The 18,335-nt window shown below is 37.6% G+C and overlaps 1 protein-coding gene and 1 long non-coding RNA gene across 2 annotated transcripts; one reads left to right on the forward strand and one right to left on the reverse strand.

Annotated features, from left to right (window-relative positions):
* Positions 1-792: 792 nt before the first annotated feature.
* LOC113687750 (uncharacterized) lies at positions 793-5,675 on the forward strand. Its single transcript, XR_003447778.2, has 2 exons — positions 793-3,207; positions 5,133-5,675. It is a non-coding gene; the product is annotated as an uncharacterized lncRNA (long non-coding RNA).
* A 6,887-nt stretch (positions 5,676-12,562) lies between these two features.
* LOC113687817 (cytochrome P450 72A225) lies at positions 12,563-16,041 on the reverse strand. Its single transcript, XM_027205342.2, has 5 exons — positions 15,630-16,041; positions 14,829-15,046; positions 14,401-14,645; positions 13,612-13,996; positions 12,563-13,186 (listed from the first exon to the last, which is right to left on the reverse strand). The coding sequence occupies exons 1-5, from the start codon at positions 15,901-15,903 to the stop codon at positions 12,758-12,760; spliced, it is 1,551 nt and encodes a 516-aa protein (XP_027061143.1). The 5' UTR covers positions 15,904-16,041; the 3' UTR covers positions 12,563-12,757.
* Positions 16,042-18,335: the final 2,294 nt, after the last annotated feature.

The following is an 18,335-nucleotide window of genomic DNA, read 5'->3' on the forward strand; positions in this document are numbered from 1 at the left end:
CTCGATTATCCTGCAAGCCTCACAAATCATCATCAGAAGTCTTTTTCTATCTGCCTTCTAGAAAAAGTGTCAGTTCAATAAATAGAACTTGAGAATTTGACTTTTGAATTACCGTAAAAAAAAAGGATGAAGTAGAAGACTATAACCGGCTAACTCTACATATAAATGGCTATTGTTAGAATAGCTACTCTTTGAACAGTCATCCATGGCTATTATTAATGTGCTAATGTGTAATAACAATTTGCACCCCTCAGCTATTATTAATTAGTGATCTGAACCATAAACAATTAATTGTAGCAATGTTGAACAAAAAAGTAATTGTAGCACTAGAGTCCATTATGTTTTTGCTGAAATCTATTTTTTTTTTTAAAAAAAAAACATTTTGTGGCTACAGTCAAATGAAAAGATTTTAGTACCCTAATGTAATATGTAGACACCAAATTTTAGCTCAAGTTCATTTACTCTTTATTTCTTAGTTTTTGTTTTTGTCATGTTTGTTTTATTCATTTTTAGTTTTTAGTCTTTTTAGTTTTCATGTTATTATTTATTTTAAGCTTTTAGCATGGAATTTCTCAAAAGAAAAAGAAAACAATGAAAAAATGTAGAAAAAGATTAAAAAATGGCCATTTTTGTTGTTTTTAGTTGTTTAGATTTTTTAAAATTGTTTTCATTTGTTATTATTATTATTTTTACTTGGTTTTTGTCAATTCTGTTAATTAGTTATTATTATTTAGTTTTACTTTTGTTTTTGTTAAAATTATTAAAAAAAAAAAAAAAAAAGTCACGCATGCCAAAAGCTGCGTGTTGCCGCAGCTTGCAAGAAGAAATTGCAGGGAGTCCTTGGGGGGTAAATTTAGCTACAAAGGCCAGGTGCCTAGGACACCTGGAAGGGGAGAGGAATCTAGAAGAAGGGGGGCCGTAGGATGAAGGGTTTGGAGAAGGGGTTTTGCATTTTTAGGGTAGCCGCAAGAGAAGAAAAGGGGGAGTTCCAGCAGTGAGCGGCGGTAGAAAAGAAAAACCAGAACGGGAGAGGGGGAGTGACGGCTGCATCAGGAAAAGAAAGAGAACCGAGAGAGAGTGGAGGAGGTTTAGAAGGCAACAAAAGAAAGAAAAGGGAGGATCCGCGGGGGAGAGAGAAAGCAAAAACAGAAAAACTGGAGCAAAAGGGAAAAAACCGAGAGAGTGAGTCGTGAGCGAGAACTAGACAAAGGGAAAGGTCAGAAGATTGCTTCTGGTGGCGGCTGTGGATTAACGAAGGAACGAAAGGGGAAGGTTGAGTGACGAGACAGAAAAGAGCCACCAGAAAAAATAAGAAGAAGGAGAGAGCTAGCAGCAAAAGGGCTGGGCAAGATCAGAGATTCGAGAAAGAGTAAGCGGAAAAGGAGATCCAAGGTGGAAACCCAGAGTCAGGTTCGGTCGTCGATATCTTCATCGAATCCAGGCAGTGAACAGGTAGTCATTAACCCTTGTTCTTGGCTATTTTCATATGAAATCTGGTCTGCGCAACTAGACGTTCTGAGCTCTTACGTAGAGGATTTGATTGCTAGGCATATGTTGTCTTCGTGCGTTTCCTTTCATTCCACAGCCCAAAGCTGCTGCCTTTTGCTGCCATTTTTTTGTTGTATTATGGGTTTCTCATTTACTTAAATGTTGTGGAATCTGGTCTAGCAGGCTGCATGTTTCTTGGTTATGTTTATGTGCCAATTTGGAAAGAACAACCCGAAGCTTTACTGCAGAAAAATGGAATCTTGCTTAGATTGATTCTTTAAACCTGCGGGCGTTGCTCCCTCTAGTTACTGCTTGCATGATACTCTTCCTTTTCCATGTTGATCTGGCTGGCCGAAAGTGTCTTGGAGCTGTAAAATGGTTGAACGAAAAGTACAGCAAGTTTTCTTTTGTAGTTGCAGCCACTTTCATCCGTGGGTATTGCATGATTCAGATTCAATATGTGCATGATCTCTTGCTATGTTTGGCTTGTTCGGATGTCAAGTTTTTGTTGTGTTTGCTTAGCTTGAAGTTTGGATGATTGGATGTTGGGTCTAGATTCGGTACTTGCAGATGAAAGTTGCAGGCGCGTGTTCTTCGGTTGCAGAAATTTTCCTTGTAACATTTGCATAAAGATTGCTGGAATTTTCTTTACCTCATTTTTAGTTGATTGGTTTGCTGAATTCTGTGGTGGTCTTCAGTTTCGGATTGCATTGGTTTTGATTGAATGACATGTTAGTTGCTTTAGGTTTGCATCTAAGAAACCTGTTATATTGCAGCAATATTTCTTTCATTGCCAAAGTTTTGATTCATTTTGAAGTCCATGTTTGGTGTGTTGTTGAGTTGGTCTATCATGAACATGTTTACCCAGTCTTGTTGGCATTTTCGATGTGTTTTCATAGTTGCATTGCTGCATTCGATAGAAATAGAAGGAATGTGGGGTGGTCATGTTGCCTGGAATTTAGTTTGCTTCGCATTCAGATTGATGCACGAAATTCTGGACAGATCCGTTTCCTTCCTTTGCTTGTTGTAGTCCAGGTTTCATTTGAAGTGTTTGATTCACTTGTAGCTTAATGGGTATACCATGTACGCGCTCACCCCGAGCTGTCTTCTTGTTATCTAGTTGCATGATCGAATCTTTTGGGTAAAGAATCAGTAATGGAGAGAACCACTTCTGAGGAAAACTTGTCTTGCATGATCTCAATTCCAGTTTTTTGTAGGGTGGAATACTGAATGTTACTGATTATCTGGTTTTAGATTAAGGTTTTGATGTGCATTGAAGTGTTCTTGAGCAAAAGGGTGGAAATCAAGGTGTGAAAATGAATGTTGCGGCTGCATTTTCTGGTTACAGAATGCATTCATTACAAATATTTCTTGTTGCAGAACGTTTCACAGCTTTTGTACGCATTTTGCATGGAAAACTTTTGAAAATTGCATTCCAACCCCCCAAGTTCCCTTTTGTTTCACTATGGCCCAATCAATTGAATGATTCCCTCAATTTGGCCCTTGGTAGCTTTTAATTCTACATTTTCGTTGCTTGTTTGTTTTAATTAATTACTATGCTTTGTTTCAATCGCACTTAATTCATGACTTTAGGGGCTTTATGACCAAGAGAGCTTGTGTTTGCTTATTTTTTCAAATAAATTGGTACCTTGACCATTTCTTTTATTTTGGAGGATAAATAAATGATTCCACTCCATTTGGGGCATCGATTCGAGGGAGGTACACTCTATCCCTTATTTGCACTTCATTTGACCTTATGTGCTCCTACGTGTTATGTGGATATGCATGTCTACTTCGCTTTCCTTGCCTTGTCTAATTTTCTTTCCGTTATTTCATTTACTTTCTGCTTTCATTTAAGTTATTCATTATGGGGTATGTGTACACCTCTTGGCTTGTAATAGATAGGGCTTGGCGAGCATCTGGTCCATTTCCCCTTCCCCTTGGTTGCTTGCTTAATTGCTTTATTAGGCTCTTTAAGTTATTCATTATGGGGTATGTGTACACCTCTTGGCTTGTAATAGATAGGGCTCGGAGAGCATCTGGTCCATTTCCCCTTCCCCTTGGTTGCTTGCTTTTTGTTGCTACATGTTTAATTGCTTTATTAGGCTCTTGCATCTAGTCGAGCATGCTAAGTGTTACGTGTTACGTGTTTACGAGTGTTTTGGCATGTCTACTTGCTTTCATAGCCATGAATGAATGGTATGGATGAATGTACGTCACCACACTAGTCCAACGCTAGTTGTGGCTTCTTTTATCGTTTCCACTAGTCTAATGCTAGTAGGAATTCATAGAAAGGGCTAGTCCAACGCTAGACCCAATAGGATTTTTCCTTTGTTTTTCATTAATGCATTATTTGCCTGTTCACTACATATCATGCATTTTTCCCTTAGTTTTATCATCTGGCATGCTCCTCGATTCCCCTTTCCCCTCACTTTAGGTCTTGCATCTCATGCTAGTTAGGGTACATTCGCCTGAAGAGTCCCCTTAAATATGGGATATAGACGAGTGTGGCTTTTCTAAGCCTTAGCACGCTTATATTCCCTCTACAAAAGGGAAAATTGAGTCACAATATAGGTCTCCCCGTACCCGTCCTGCTTGCATTCCCTAGGCTCATGCATTCTAAATTCACTCTATCATTCTACACCCTCATTACACTTTCATTTTCTCCTCCTATTTTCACACATGCACCTTTATATCCCTTCACTTGCACACGAGCACCTTTTCATACACTTGCACACAAACACTTGGATTTTTCATACAATTTCACACATGCACCTTTTCATACACTTGCACACAAACACTTGGATTTTTCATACAATTTCACACGTGCACCTTTTTATACACTTGCACACTTGCACTTTAGCCATCATTTGCATTAATCGACCTCTATAAGGTTTCCTTTGTTGGCCGCCACAATTCATGTGGTTGGGACCAAAAACCTTACAAGAGACATTTTAGAATTTAGATTTGCATTTTTTCTTTCTTTTTGCATTCATCTAGTCAAATCCAACATGCGATACATACCTTGGGTAGGAAAATTAGGAAAAAATTGGTTTAAATCACGCAACTAGCCTTGGTTAGGTCGAAGGGGTGCCTTGGATTTTTATCCTTGCCTTCCCCTTCGTCAAATGTGACCCCCGATCCCTCTTTTGGTTACGTAGACCCAAAAAGTTCTCTAAAAGGGTTTATTTACTTTTCAAAAACAAAAATCATTTTTGGGTGACTTGGTACACCCTAACTCTATACCAAGTGGCGACTCCATTTTTGATACAAAAACCCTTTTTGAACTTTATATGGCCAAACCGTCGCATTATCAAGTCTCATGGCCTTTATTTTCATTTTGCACACGTTCACACACTACACACTCACATCTCACACCACACTACACACACCACACACATCATTCGAAAAGTGGGGCGCGACATAATAGATGCATATTAGGAGTATCAAGTCTTTTTCATTTAAAAATAGCAAGGGAAATTCAAGGGTTTGCAAATTAGCTAAACAAAGTGCTGCAAATTGATAGCACAAGTGATAGGGTGTTAATTGTTGGTTATTTTATTGTTAATTTCTCCCTTTATCCTTGCCAAATATTGTTTTAATTATTAATATTTACTTATATTTGGTATTGGACTCAATTTCAGGGAATGGAGCAGAAAACTACAAAAATGAGGGACTTTTTGGAGATAATTGAGATTTCAAACAACCGGGCTCACATGGTGCTACAAAGAGATTGCATTTCCTTTGCTGATTAGGAGATTGGAGTCCTACAAGTAATAGGAAACAAAACAAGAAGGAAAGCCTCGGTTGGTGCAGGAAGCTTTGGGAGGACTTTTGCTCTCAATTGTGCGGGAATCACGGAGAAAAGAAAGGCATTAGTCTATTATTTAGGAAGAAACGTACAGAGGCTAGGAAGTCCTACTATCAATAGGAAACAAGAAGGAATTCGGAGGGTTCCATCTTTTGGATTCTTTTCTCTTCTTATTAGGTTAGAAGACTAGTCACGGGGGATAGATGGAATTAGAGGCTGAATAGCCGCAGGACTGAGTTTTTTACTTTCGACAGTATCATGTTGGGAATTTCCTCAACAATGAAGAACTGAATTCTTATTTTCTAGTCAAGGGGACAATTGACGATTTGGTTCGACAATTACTGTGAGATCGAATCTGTTTTAATTATTTTCTTCATTTATTGGTATTTATATGTTTCTTGATTTTAATTGCTATGGCCTTGTGTATGATTGATTAGTGCGCAATAATTAATTATTCATATAGGTTATTTTTGCTAAATAGGGGTAATTGAATCCGTAATTATTCGTTATCTCTACCTCAGTAGCAACTGGCGTAATTGGGTTTATGTCAGGGGAGCATATGATCTAGTTTAAACAAACCCTCGTAGTGTGTTTGTTGGTTAGGATTGGGCCTTTCTAATTATTAATGCAATCTAGGAATTAAATCCTACGGTCGTACCTAAGGTTATTTTTGGATTAGAGAAATAGCTAACGGTCGTACCTTAGCTATCGAGAAATTAAGGAAGGGTTGGTTGTTTATCGCGTGCATGACAACTATAACTAATCTATTACTAAATGTTGAAATTATTTCTGCATCAATAATCAGTGCATGAACCATTTCTGAAGTGTACTCTTGGCTAGAGTGTTCTCTTAATTATTTCTCTTAATCAATTATTCTCTGCAGTTAATTTATTTAGTTAGCATTCAATCCAAAACCCCCCATACTTTGGACTCTAAAAGAAACGAATTATCTCCAGTCCCTGTAGATTCGACCCTACTCACCGCTATATACAAAATCTGTATTTTTCTTGAGTAGGTAATTATTATTGCACAGGTTCGGCACCTGTCAATTTTTGGCGCCGTTGCCGGGGACTGGTGCCAGATTAATTTGTTTCTTTTTGAATTCATCTTGTTTTTATTTATTTATTTAATTTATTTTTCTCTTATTTTTTTTATAGTTTATGGCTTCTAACACTCCGTATTTTGGTGATAAACTGGATTTTGTTTCCAGGGAAGGCAATGAGGCTTGTTTTTTTGCTAAGTTTGCATATTCAGAGGCACTAAACTCTATTAGAGAATGAATGGCTGCTGCAACCTGTAAAATTTGTTATGCCAGGAATCATTCAACTGGTATGTGCCCCGAATATCAAGATAATCTGAGTGTCCCACTCAATAATTATGGAGATTTTTCATCCTGGTCTCAAACGTGGTATAACCCTAATCCAAACGGGTATGATTAAGGATGGTGGGATAACTCCAGTTATAATTATACAACAGGGCCAATGAATTTTCAGCAGTATGAGTCTCAAGAATCATCATCTATGTCAGGTATGTCTCTTGAAGAAATAGTTGAATCAATAGTTACTAATACATATCAATTCCAACAGGAGACACAAATGAGAAATGGGATGATGAAGGATGCAATGAGTAATCTGGAAGATCAAATATGTCTATTGACATCCAGAATAAATCGATTGGCTTCTCAAATTGAAGAATTGCCCTCGAAAACCATTGTTGATTTTGAAGAAAATGAGAGTGCAATTTGCTTGACTAGTGATGAGGAGATGCAAGAGTGTCAAAATGAGAGATCTACAGATGTAGTTGAAAAAGAAGCCGAAAAGGAAGAAATGGAACCCCAACCGCAACCCATTCAAGTGAAAGAATCCAGTGAAGAATCATCAAATGTGGTGACACCACCTCCATTCCCTAACCCGCATTTTCTTAACTCTTACTTTATGATTTCTGTTAATGAGATTGATTTTGTTATACCGGAAGTTTTTGAGTCTCATGGCAGAAATAAGTTAAGAGTAACTATGGTCAAATATCTTGAACCGTTGAGTGCTCTTGATGGAGGAGTGGATGAAGAATTGAGATCACTGCTTGATTATTTGGCGCCATCAATTAGTCCATGGAAGACCGTAGCTCGTGTGCTCAAGGATTACTCTATTTACGAGGGCTATCAGGACTATATAGAGGATGAAGCACTGAAACGAGCCACAAGATTTTATCTTCCCTGAGCAAACATGATAATGTCTAGCCAAAAACGTTAAAGAAAGGCGCTTTTTGGGAGGCAACTCAAATATTGATTTTATTATTTTTCGTTGTTAAATTCTTTAATTATGTCGTTTCTTATTTAGGTTGTGGTCGATTTTAATGTTTTCCTCCACTGTGGTCAGGACAGCAACCTTGGCGTGCCCACGCGGTGTTTATAACTCCTGAGGTCAGTGGACATTTACCAATCTTGGCGTGCCCACGCCATGTTTGATGACCCAAAAGCTAAGGAAAAAAAAATTTATTATTTATTTATTTATTATTATTATTATTTCTAAAAAAAAAAAGGAAATAAAGTATTTTAGCAATTACAATTTTCGAAATTTGAATTCAAAAAGGAAAAAAAAAACTGAAAAAAAAGAAGAAAAAAAAAACAAAAATCCACAAAAACTATTTTTTCTTTTCTTTTTCTCCTTTCTTTCTCTTTTCTTTCTTTCTTTCTTTTTTTCCTTTTCTTTCTTTCTTCCTTCTGCCCTCGCTGCTTTCCTTTTTTCCCTTTTTCCTTCGTTTCTTCCTCCATTGCCGCCGCCGAACCTAGCTTCCCAGCACGACTACCACCTCGCAGCTCTACCGCGCGCCAGCCCGCCGCCAACCGCCGCTGCTCCGCTTCTCCCACCCGCTACCAGCTCGCGGCCAAGCTCCTCTACCGTGCCTCCAGGCCGTCGCCCTGCTCCGCGAGCTCCACCGCACACGTCCCTCCCTCTCCAGCTCCACCTCAGCTCCACTTCACCCACAGACCACGGCCGCACTCTTCTCACCTAGCGTCCTACCACCATCGCAAGCTCCACCCCAGCTTACCGCCACCACCTCCCTCTGCTCTCTCTCCACTTCACACCAGATCACGGCCAATAGCTCCTCCTCCCAGCCCCCAGCTCCTCCACTATAGCGACTCCGTGCGCTCCGCCGCTGCCCCACTGCTCCACCACCCATGGCCATTTGCTTGGTGTCTTTGGCATGCAGCAGAGGTACTTGTTTTTCCCAATTTATTGGCTAATTTTCTAAGGTAAATTACTTATATTTGGGGTACTATTTCTGGAATAGATCTCTAGAGTGAATTGGACACAGGCTTTGGGTTCTATGTTGAACTTTGGTTTTCGGGTCCCTGCTAAATTATTTTACTGAATTCTTGATGCCCTATGACTGTTGATTTAAGTTGCTAAATTATTCGGGCCTCTGCTGAATTGTAGTTGGCAGAGTTGTGCATTTATTTGTTCAGTCCAGCAACTATAATACTTAGTGCATTGATTGCTGATTCATGGCCGTAGTTACTATCCCAATTCATTCATTTGGGACTTCTTTTAGCCCTTGAGATTGATATTTTCTAGACCCTCTGATAGCTATTTTATTTGGAAGTTATCGGGGGTTGACTTTGGGGGTTTACTGCTTTTGTTGGGCGTTTGTTGCGATTTTGGGTTGGGCATTTAGTTGCTGTTTCTGTGCACCATCGGTTGCGATTTCTAAGAGGTTCTTGTGGCTGATTTAATTTTGCTCTGATTCCATTTTTGTTGTGCACCATTGACTATTGGGCTTTTGTGCTTAAAGTGTTGCTCCTGCTAGATCTCCGAACTGTTGCTGGAGTTACCATTTTCTTGGGTCAATTGCTGATTTTGGCAGGTTGAATTGGGGAATTGACTATCCAATTGGAGGCAGCTGTTACCATTTTGGGACCAATTGTGTCTATTTTGCTGTGATTTGTGTCTAATTGTGGGTAATTTGCTTGTTAAATTGGGAGGTGCCTATAACGCTTAAATTTGCTTATTGAAGTTAGTTGCCTCTGATTGCCTTGTTTAGGAGCATTTTATCCTTTTGGTTTCCTTTACTAAGCTATTTGGAGCACTTGTTGCATGATTGGATTGCCTTGATTCTGAATTTGACTACATTTGGACCACAGGGGGTCATTGATTGCATTTGTTATTAGTGTTGAGGTATTCGTATAACCTGTGGGTGATTGAATTGTGCCTATTGTTCATTGGGTTGGTTTTAAACAAAAAATTGTTATTACTTTGAAATTCCTGTTTCCATTATCTGTTGGCAATTGTAGTCCCTTGTGATTAGAGTGACATCTAGAGATCATGGTAAGACCAAGATCCGCTTCTAGGTTTAGGACACCTAGACACTCGCAGCCTCCTCCTACCCCAAGGGCTGACGAATGGCACCAGCTCCAGATGCGAGTTGAGCGACTAGCGACTCGGATGACCCACATTGACGTCAACCTGCATCACATACGCAGAATTTGGCAGCATTTATGCCCCATGCAGGCCTTGACCTCAATTTCCACCTGAACTGCCCCTGTTTTGATGACTTCAGGGAAGTACCGTTGCCCCTCTCCTTCCTTCTACTTTTACATTATCACATTGAGGGCAATGTGTGATTTAGGTGTGGGGGGGAGATCAGTTGGGGTGCTAGTATTTTTGTTTTTAGTTTCTAGGGGCTTTTCCTTTATTTTTAGTTAGTTTTTGCCTATCTTTCATTTATTTTATTTTCTTTTTCTTTCTAGTGGTCAGTCCTTAAATGAATACCAAGTTTTGATGCTGGATTGTTGTCTCTAATTATGTTATTGCCAAGTTTTAGTAATAAAAATATATCAAGTTGATGTGGTTGAGTTCAGGAACATCTCTTTGGTGAATATCAATAATTGCTTAACTTTTCCAATTTTTGGTTAACTTTTCTAGGTATAGGGAATGATTGTTGGCATTCTTCATATGAATTGGTCCAGTTATTAATTTTAGTTCTCCATATTTGGAAATTTGAGGCTGGCTGCTGTTATTTTGTGTCATTTTTAGTTATTGTGCTATATGGTTGTAAATAAGAATTGACTGTACTCCGCTAGTGGTTACTACTGAGTAACCGGGGATCTTCACCTAAAGTGTTGATTTTTGCGTCAAAAGGTAGTAGTTGCTATGAGTGCGTGGTCTCGTAGCGATTGGAGCTGAGTAACCGGGCTCCTCCATCTGGCAAATGTTGGAGTTCGCGTCAAAAGGCTCTAAGGGCTATAGACTGAGTCTTTTGTTACTCAAAAAAAAAAAAAAGTAAAGTAAAGATTGTGTTAGTATGTGAATAAGTCAGCTTGCCGGTTTGTGATCTTAATGTCGAGATTTTAGTTAATAGTTGGACCATTTGCTGATAAATGTGAGCAACCATTCCTTTTTCTTAGATCAGTTTGCCTTAAATTGGAGGAGTTGGTGGTTAGGAAACTAACTGGGGTGATTTGTCTTTGATCTTGACCTGTGATGCTTGATATATGTTTTTCTTGGTACCTTGGCAATACAGCAGTTGGAGCAATGCCCATTTTTAAATATTGGTGTTATTTGTCGTCCCCATGCTTGAGGGCAAGCATGATTTAGGTGTGTGGGGAATTGATAGGGTGTTAATTGTTGGTTATTTTATTGTTAATTTCCCCCTTTATCCTTGCCAAATATTGTTTTAATTATTAATATTTACTTATATTTGGTATTGGATTCAATTTCAGGGAATGGAGTAGAAAACTACAGAAATGAGGGACTTTTTGGAGATAATTGAGATTTCAAACAACCGGGCTCACATGGTGCTACAAAGGGATTGCATTTCCTTTGCTGATTAGGAGATTGAAGTCCTACAAGTAATAGGAAACAAAACAAGAAGGAAAGCCTCGGTTGGTGCAGGAAGCTTTGGGAGGACTTTTGCTCTCAATTGTGCGGGGACCACGGAGAAAAGAAAGGCATTAGTCTATTATTTAGGAAGAAACGTACAGAGGCTAGTAAGTCCTACTATCAATAGGAAACAAGAAGGAATTCGGAGGGTCCCATCTTTTGGATTCTTTTCTCTTCTTATTAGGTTAGAAGACTAGTCACGGGGGATAGATGGAATTAGAGGCTGAATAGCCGCAGGACTGAGTTTTTTACTTTCGACAGTATCATGTTGGGAATTTCCTCAACAATGAAGAACTGAATTCTTATTTTCTAGTTAAGGGGACAATTGACGATTTGGTTCGACAATTACTGTGAGATCGAATCTGTTTTAATTATTTTCTTCATTTATTGGTATTTATATGTTTCTTGATTTTAATTGTTATGGCCTTGTGTATGATTGATTAGTGCGCAATAATTAATTATTCATATAGGCTATTTTTGCTAAATAGGGGTAATTGAATCCGTAATTGTTCGTTATCTCTACCTCAGTAGCAACTGGCGTAATTGGGTTTATGTCAGGGGAGCATATGATCTAGTTTAAACAAACCCTCGTAGCGTGTTTGTTGGTTAGGATTGGACCTTTCTAATTATTAATGCAATCTAGGAATTAAATCATACGGTCGTACCTAGGGTTATTTTTGGGTTAGAGAAATAGCTAACGGTCGTACCTTAGCTATCGAGAAATTAAGGAAGGGTTGGTTGTTTATCGCGTGCATGACAACTATAACTAATCTATTACTAAATGTTGGAATTATTTCTGCATCAATGATCAGTGCATGAACCATTTCTGAAGTGTACTCTTGGCTAGAGTGTTCTCTTAATTATTTCTCTTAATCAATTATTCTCTACAGTTAATTTATTTAGTTAGCATTCAATCCAAAACCCCCCATACTTTGGACTCTAAAAGAAACGAATTATCCCCAGTCCCTGTGGATTCGACCCTACTCACCGCTATATACAAAATATGTATTTTTCTTGAGTAGGTAATTATTATTACACAGGTTCGGCACCTGTCAACAAGGTATAGAAGTCCTAAAACTGATAATTGAAGATGGTTTAGGGGAAAATGTTGCAATAAGCTCTGGATGTAATTTTAAATACTTGAGCATGAGAAGGTCGCATGTAGAACTATATCTAAGGACCAAGAAATTTGATGCGAAAAATGGCGAATTTTTTTGTTACAGTCTTGACTCTCAATGGTTTGGAAACAAAAAGATCAATGTGAAATTTGTTTTTGATCAACTGCATCCTCTAATGCAGTTCATTAATAAACATAATAAGAATCCCAGAACATTAACATTTGTCCTTTTTAACCTATTAACATTAATACTTTGCAAAATAGCAATAACTCCAAAATCTTCTTGTAATTGCACCAAAAGTTTATTAAACCTTACAGAAGCAGCGACCCAAAAGGCTAGCATGATAAGCAACATGTAGCAATTACAGAAGTTCAGTCACATAATCAATAGCACGCATATATAGTTCAAGTCCTGGATTCGCTGGCGTTCATGAAGCAGATGATTCAGATAACAGGTTTATACTACAGTTTCTTCATAATCAACTGAGCACCATACTGAGGTTGAAGAAGGGTAAGAAACAAGTATGGGGCATGCGTATACAATGGAGAAAGCTCAAAGGAAAAGCGCTGTAAAATTAAAGCTAATGCCATTTTTGCTTCAAGCAGAGCAAAGTTTTGCCCAATGCATATCCGAGGTCCCCCACCAAATGGCAGAAAACAGGGCTGGCCCTTAGTAGCCTTTGCAACTCCCTCGCTAAATCTCTCTGGGTTGAATTCCTTTGCATCATCACCCCATAAACTTGGATCATGATGTAGCAAGATTGAAGGCATCAAGACAAACATTCCAGCAGGTAGAGATAGTTCCCCTAATTTAGTGTCTTCGTTAACCCTCCGGGAAATCATAACTCCTGGTGTATATAGTCTTAGAACCTCATTAAGGATCATAGTCACCTGTAAAAGAAGAATTACAAACCGATGCTTAAATGGAGTGCGAACTTCGTTCCAAGAGAAGAAAATTGTAAGATAAGTATCCAGACAATGTCAAGTGTCAACTAATAGCTGTTGCCTACTAGAAAGCAGAAACATTACACTAAACTCGGATATTGTTGTGCTTCAGGTAATGGCAAAAGTAAAACATGTCCTGAGTGAATGGAATGTTAGGCTATGATATTCTTTATGAAGTCTTCTGCATCCGAACCCACGAAACTAATTATTCTTCCAAAAGAGAACCTAAAAAACAAGTCTGAAATGTGGCTGACATTCATGATATTCGAGTCTAGTCACTGCAGATTTGTGATACAAAACTGAAATTCTTGAATAATATCAAACTATTCTGTCATCAAAGCTTGTCCTCTTGATAAATTGAAGCTACTTACAATTTTCAGCCGATTTAACTCTTCAAAATCTGGTATATTGTTGCCAAAGACCTGAAGAACCTCATCTCTAGCACGAGCTTGCCAGTCTGAATGCTTGCTCAACAAGATTAGTGTCCACACAAGCAAGATTGCAGTTGTCTCATGTCCAGCAAAATAGAATAGCTTGCACTCTTGAATGACCTCTTCAGAAGTCATCCCAAACCTTTCATTCCCATGTTCTTGGATCTCCTTGAAGTTGGATTCTAGAAGTAAACCCAACAAGTCACTATGAGTAGCTTCCCCTTCTTGCATTGCTCTCACTCTTTTGTTAATGATGCCCAGTATCAATGATCGCACGTCCTTGAAAATTTTCTTCATTTTTTTGTTTCTTTTTGTAGGTAAAAATCTATATGAAAAGGAAAATATGTCAAACAGTACGGACAAAAACAATTTGTCAAATATTATGTTGGTTGCATCAGTTGGATCTTTACCGTCTGACTGAACCAAAATAGCTCAAGGATGTGTAGATAAAAACTTTGAGAAATTTTTTTAGATTACTATAGTTAAAGTTGGTAAAAAACTAGTATAAAACAAACTCGAGTAAAAACTCAACTTCCAAACAAGCCCATAGTTTGCTTAAGACGTTTAGGTCCTACAAAATCAAGTATGCATGTCTCCCTTGGTTGGTTAAAGTAAAACGTTTCGTCTGATGGCTGACTTTGACATGTAATCCAAGCGTAAAAGCGCACATTATCCTGAATCTTGATCATCAAAAGAATGTGTTTAAAAACGGTGAATTTATGGAATTACCTCCATCCTGGAACATAAATTGATTGTATAGCTTGCTCGAAAAGTTCAGATTGTTGCATTTGAAGCTCAAATATCTTTCGTCCTTCTTCATAGTTGCTACCAAATGCTGTTCTTGAGATCATGTCGCCAGCCAAAGTTCTAATATCGGGCCACACATCCAATTCCAATGATCCATCTGCCAAGGCACTGTTCTCCCATTTGCTCAACATTTCACTACAACTCGAGCAAAATGCTGGCACCATATGCTATGTAAATAATGAGGGGAAAAAAGTTCAGTCTCAATTAAAAGCCATATGCATGGCTAAATTGTTGATGTCCTCAAGTATATGCCATCTCGAGTACGAATTAGCAAATCTAAAATTGCCCAAAAACCAATTCAATATCAACTAATTATGCAACTTGATGAGTCAAAAGGTAAGTAGTATTACCTTAAGTTTCTCTAAATGGAAAGCAGGACTTATGATTCTCCTGTTCTTGGCCCATTTATCTGTATCATATGTTGCAAATCCTTCTGCAAGCAGCTTACCAAGGGGATTATTACGAGGCTTCTGATAAACATAATTTTTGGTTAAGACCTCCTTTACAAGTTCAGGATCAATAAGAAGCAATGCAGGACTTGGTCCCATCCATGTTAAACAATTTGTACCTGCAAGGTACAGCCACTGATAATAGCTGAAGACACTTTATAATCAAATCAATAGTTGAATGAACAAATTGCAGGTTTATCATTTCATCCCATAATGAAATTCTTTACAATTTCAGTGAAATATGTAATGATTTATATTCTACTATGGTCGATGCAGTCTTCTGAATAACAAAATATAGGGGATCGCGTCATTTCTGAAAGGGCGATAGGACTAATGGATTTGCGTAAAATTCATAACATATATTTCCAAAACAACTTTTTCCCTCGTATCTTTCAATGACAAGATAAAAATATGGCATCAATAAGGAAACATACTACTCCAACTCAACAAAATGATGCCAAAAACACTAAACAGCAGCTTCAGAGGAAGTATGTTCAAGCAAACAAATTTGACTACATTACTTAAGCGTTAAGACCATCTGGTTCTGTTACTCTGCAATAAAAAATTTATTAGCATTGAATCGGCAAAATAGGAGATGCAGCATACTCATGTATGACTATATTCGAATACTTTCCTTTCAGTTTAAATAATAAAAGAAAGGCACAGAAAGGGTAACGTTGTCTGGCCATTAACAAATCGTACCCGAGCTTCTGTTGAGTTTATCCACGAAGGGCAATATTCTGGGAACAATATCATTGGTGAAATTAATTGGCTTGGAATAAGCTTGTTTAACCATCTGGGCTGTTTCTTTCATGTCTCCAAAGAGTAGCCTGTAGTGGCTTCCACCAAGACCTTGCTGTCTGAGGTACTTCTCCAGCTTTTTCGGCTTGAACCAAACCCAATTCAAGATTATCCATGCCCATATCGTAAGAAAAACAGAGCATAAAACTCCGATTATGCTGCAAAACGTATCCATTAATACAAATAATTCAGAAGGAGCAAATGAAATTCTTGATTGAAACAAAAGACTAATTGTATCATGCTGAATCAGTGAGTTTCATTTTATTCCTGGTCGCTTAGATGGCCAGAGTCCACAGGCCCAGAGAAGTAGAGATATCTAGTTATCTTGAGTTCTCTTGGTCAAGTCTGGCGGCGATGCCTTCTCCATTTCCAAAGTCACGCCAATCATGAGGTGACCTGCAGGGATGTGATGTATACATGAAGTGGATAATGCTTGTAAATTCTGTCACAACGTTGTCGAGGCGTGGTGTACACGGGGAGGAATGGGTGGGCTAGGTGGCACGGCAGGAGAGATCGCATCTACACTTAAAAAAAATATATATATATATAGGTGTTGTGTGCGTGTAATGTTGTAATTTCCTGGTGAAATTTCGTAGAGGTAGCTCAAACTTTGACTTCTATTCTTTTAGGCAATTTGTTTGGATCGTGAATTATTAGAGATATTTTTACTGTAGTATCTTTTTATGATGCGATGTATGTGAAATAAAAAGGTAATTAAGAAAATAAAAAGGTGTATTGAAAATTATAACGATGATGTAAGCAAATATATTTTGACAAATAAACCGCAATCCAAACATTAATATTAACTCAAATCGTAGTAGTTTCCAGGATCCTCATTCTTGCTGGTGGCCAATTGAATTTTAGATTCTTTTTGTTACTAAAAAAAGCTAATATGTGTACAAGCAAACGAGAAAATCTGAAAAGTGATTATCAAACAAACCCTAAGTCATTTAATGACATTCGGCGATTAGATTTTGATCTAGTAACTAATGTTAAAAGGCTTGAGAAATTAAAAGTCCTGGAATTACGAGATTTAGGTTTATCTTAACTATTTTCTGCCGTCATTTGTAACGTTATGTTTGTCTTTCTCCCACTTCTTGTGGCTCAACGTAGAATAAAATAAGGTTATAGTTTCCTTGGAATTTCGGGCTCAACCTTGGTATGTTTTATGATTACATAATTTGCTCAATGCAAGTTCTCTACTGCTTTAATTAACAATCATCTATTATGGATGTGACAGTCATTAATAATCCTGTTTATGATAAAATCAAACACATTAATATGGTGATGTCCGCTATGTTTTCAGAACCGGACCGGATATCGACTCGGCCGAGGTCAGGGGTCAATGGGTTCGACCGGGGGTCGATAGGGGTCGAACCGGATGACGTCATAAATAAAAATTATTTAAAAATTAAATTATTGTATATAAAATATCCAATAACATATTGATATTAATAAAGGTATATTTATAGATATTTGATGTTTCAAATATATTTAACAAGAAAATACAAAGAAATTAGAACAATCAAGTAACAATTTATATTATTTAATAAACATTAACAAGTTTAGAATTAAAATTATGGATTTAATTGAAAAATAACATCAAATTTTAGGACAATATTTATAAAGTATGAAATATTTGAGGTATATTAATAAGTTTTCACAATTTAGGGGGTCAAAACATAATATTAAAAAAATTTGAACTTTTTTTACAAAATCTCCTGTTGGACCGGTTTTTCCGGTTCTGTACCGGTCAAACCCGATTTTTGACCGGAGTTGACCGGGTTTTAAATCTCCCGGTTCTGATGATCAACTCGGACCGGACACCTGGCCGGTTCCCGGTTCAACCGGTCGGACCGGCCGGTCCGGTCCGAGTTTGAAAACACAGGATGTCCGGTGGCATTTTGCGCCCTTCGACTCTCATTAATTAGCGATTTGATCCATAGGCAATTAATTCAAGAGCTTCTAATTAAAAAAAACGAAATTGTGCCACTCAAGTATATTATACTTTTGCTCAAATCTATTGCATACAAAAGATTTTTTTTTTTTTAATAGCTCCTGACTCCTGCTAAATGAAGAAACTTTAATATCCTAAGTGAATAGATGCATATTAGGGGTATCAAAGTCTTCTTATTTATACATAGTAAAAGAAAGTCCCATGATTTGCAATTTATCTAAACAATGTGCAAAAATTGATAAGATAAGGTACTAATGCTCGAAATGTTAGGGTGGCAAAATTAAAATTGATGATAGTTTAGGGGCAAATGTTGCAATTAGTTTTTGCATAAAATTTTAAAAAGATTTTTCTATTCATGCCAAAGCACCACACCATTAAGAAAAAAGGAAAAAGACACAAAATGTATCAACGTCTGATTCAATTTATTGAAATACTCTAACTACACCACCGGGAAGATTGGCTTAAGCATCTAATCGATCTACTAATACATGCAAGTATATGGAACACAAGGATTATTTCATGTTGTGTGTGCAAAATGGATTGAATTAATGTATGAACAAGAAGCACATACCATAAGTTTTGATGGTCTTATCAATGAAAGGTATGACTCTGGAGATTATCTCATTGGTGAAATTAATAGGTTTAGACTT

Source organism: Coffea arabica, chromosome 5e, assembly GCF_036785885.1.
Source record: "Coffea arabica cultivar ET-39 chromosome 5e, Coffea Arabica ET-39 HiFi, whole genome shotgun sequence".
Lineage (NCBI taxonomy): Eukaryota > Viridiplantae > Streptophyta > Magnoliopsida > Gentianales > Rubiaceae > Coffea > Coffea arabica.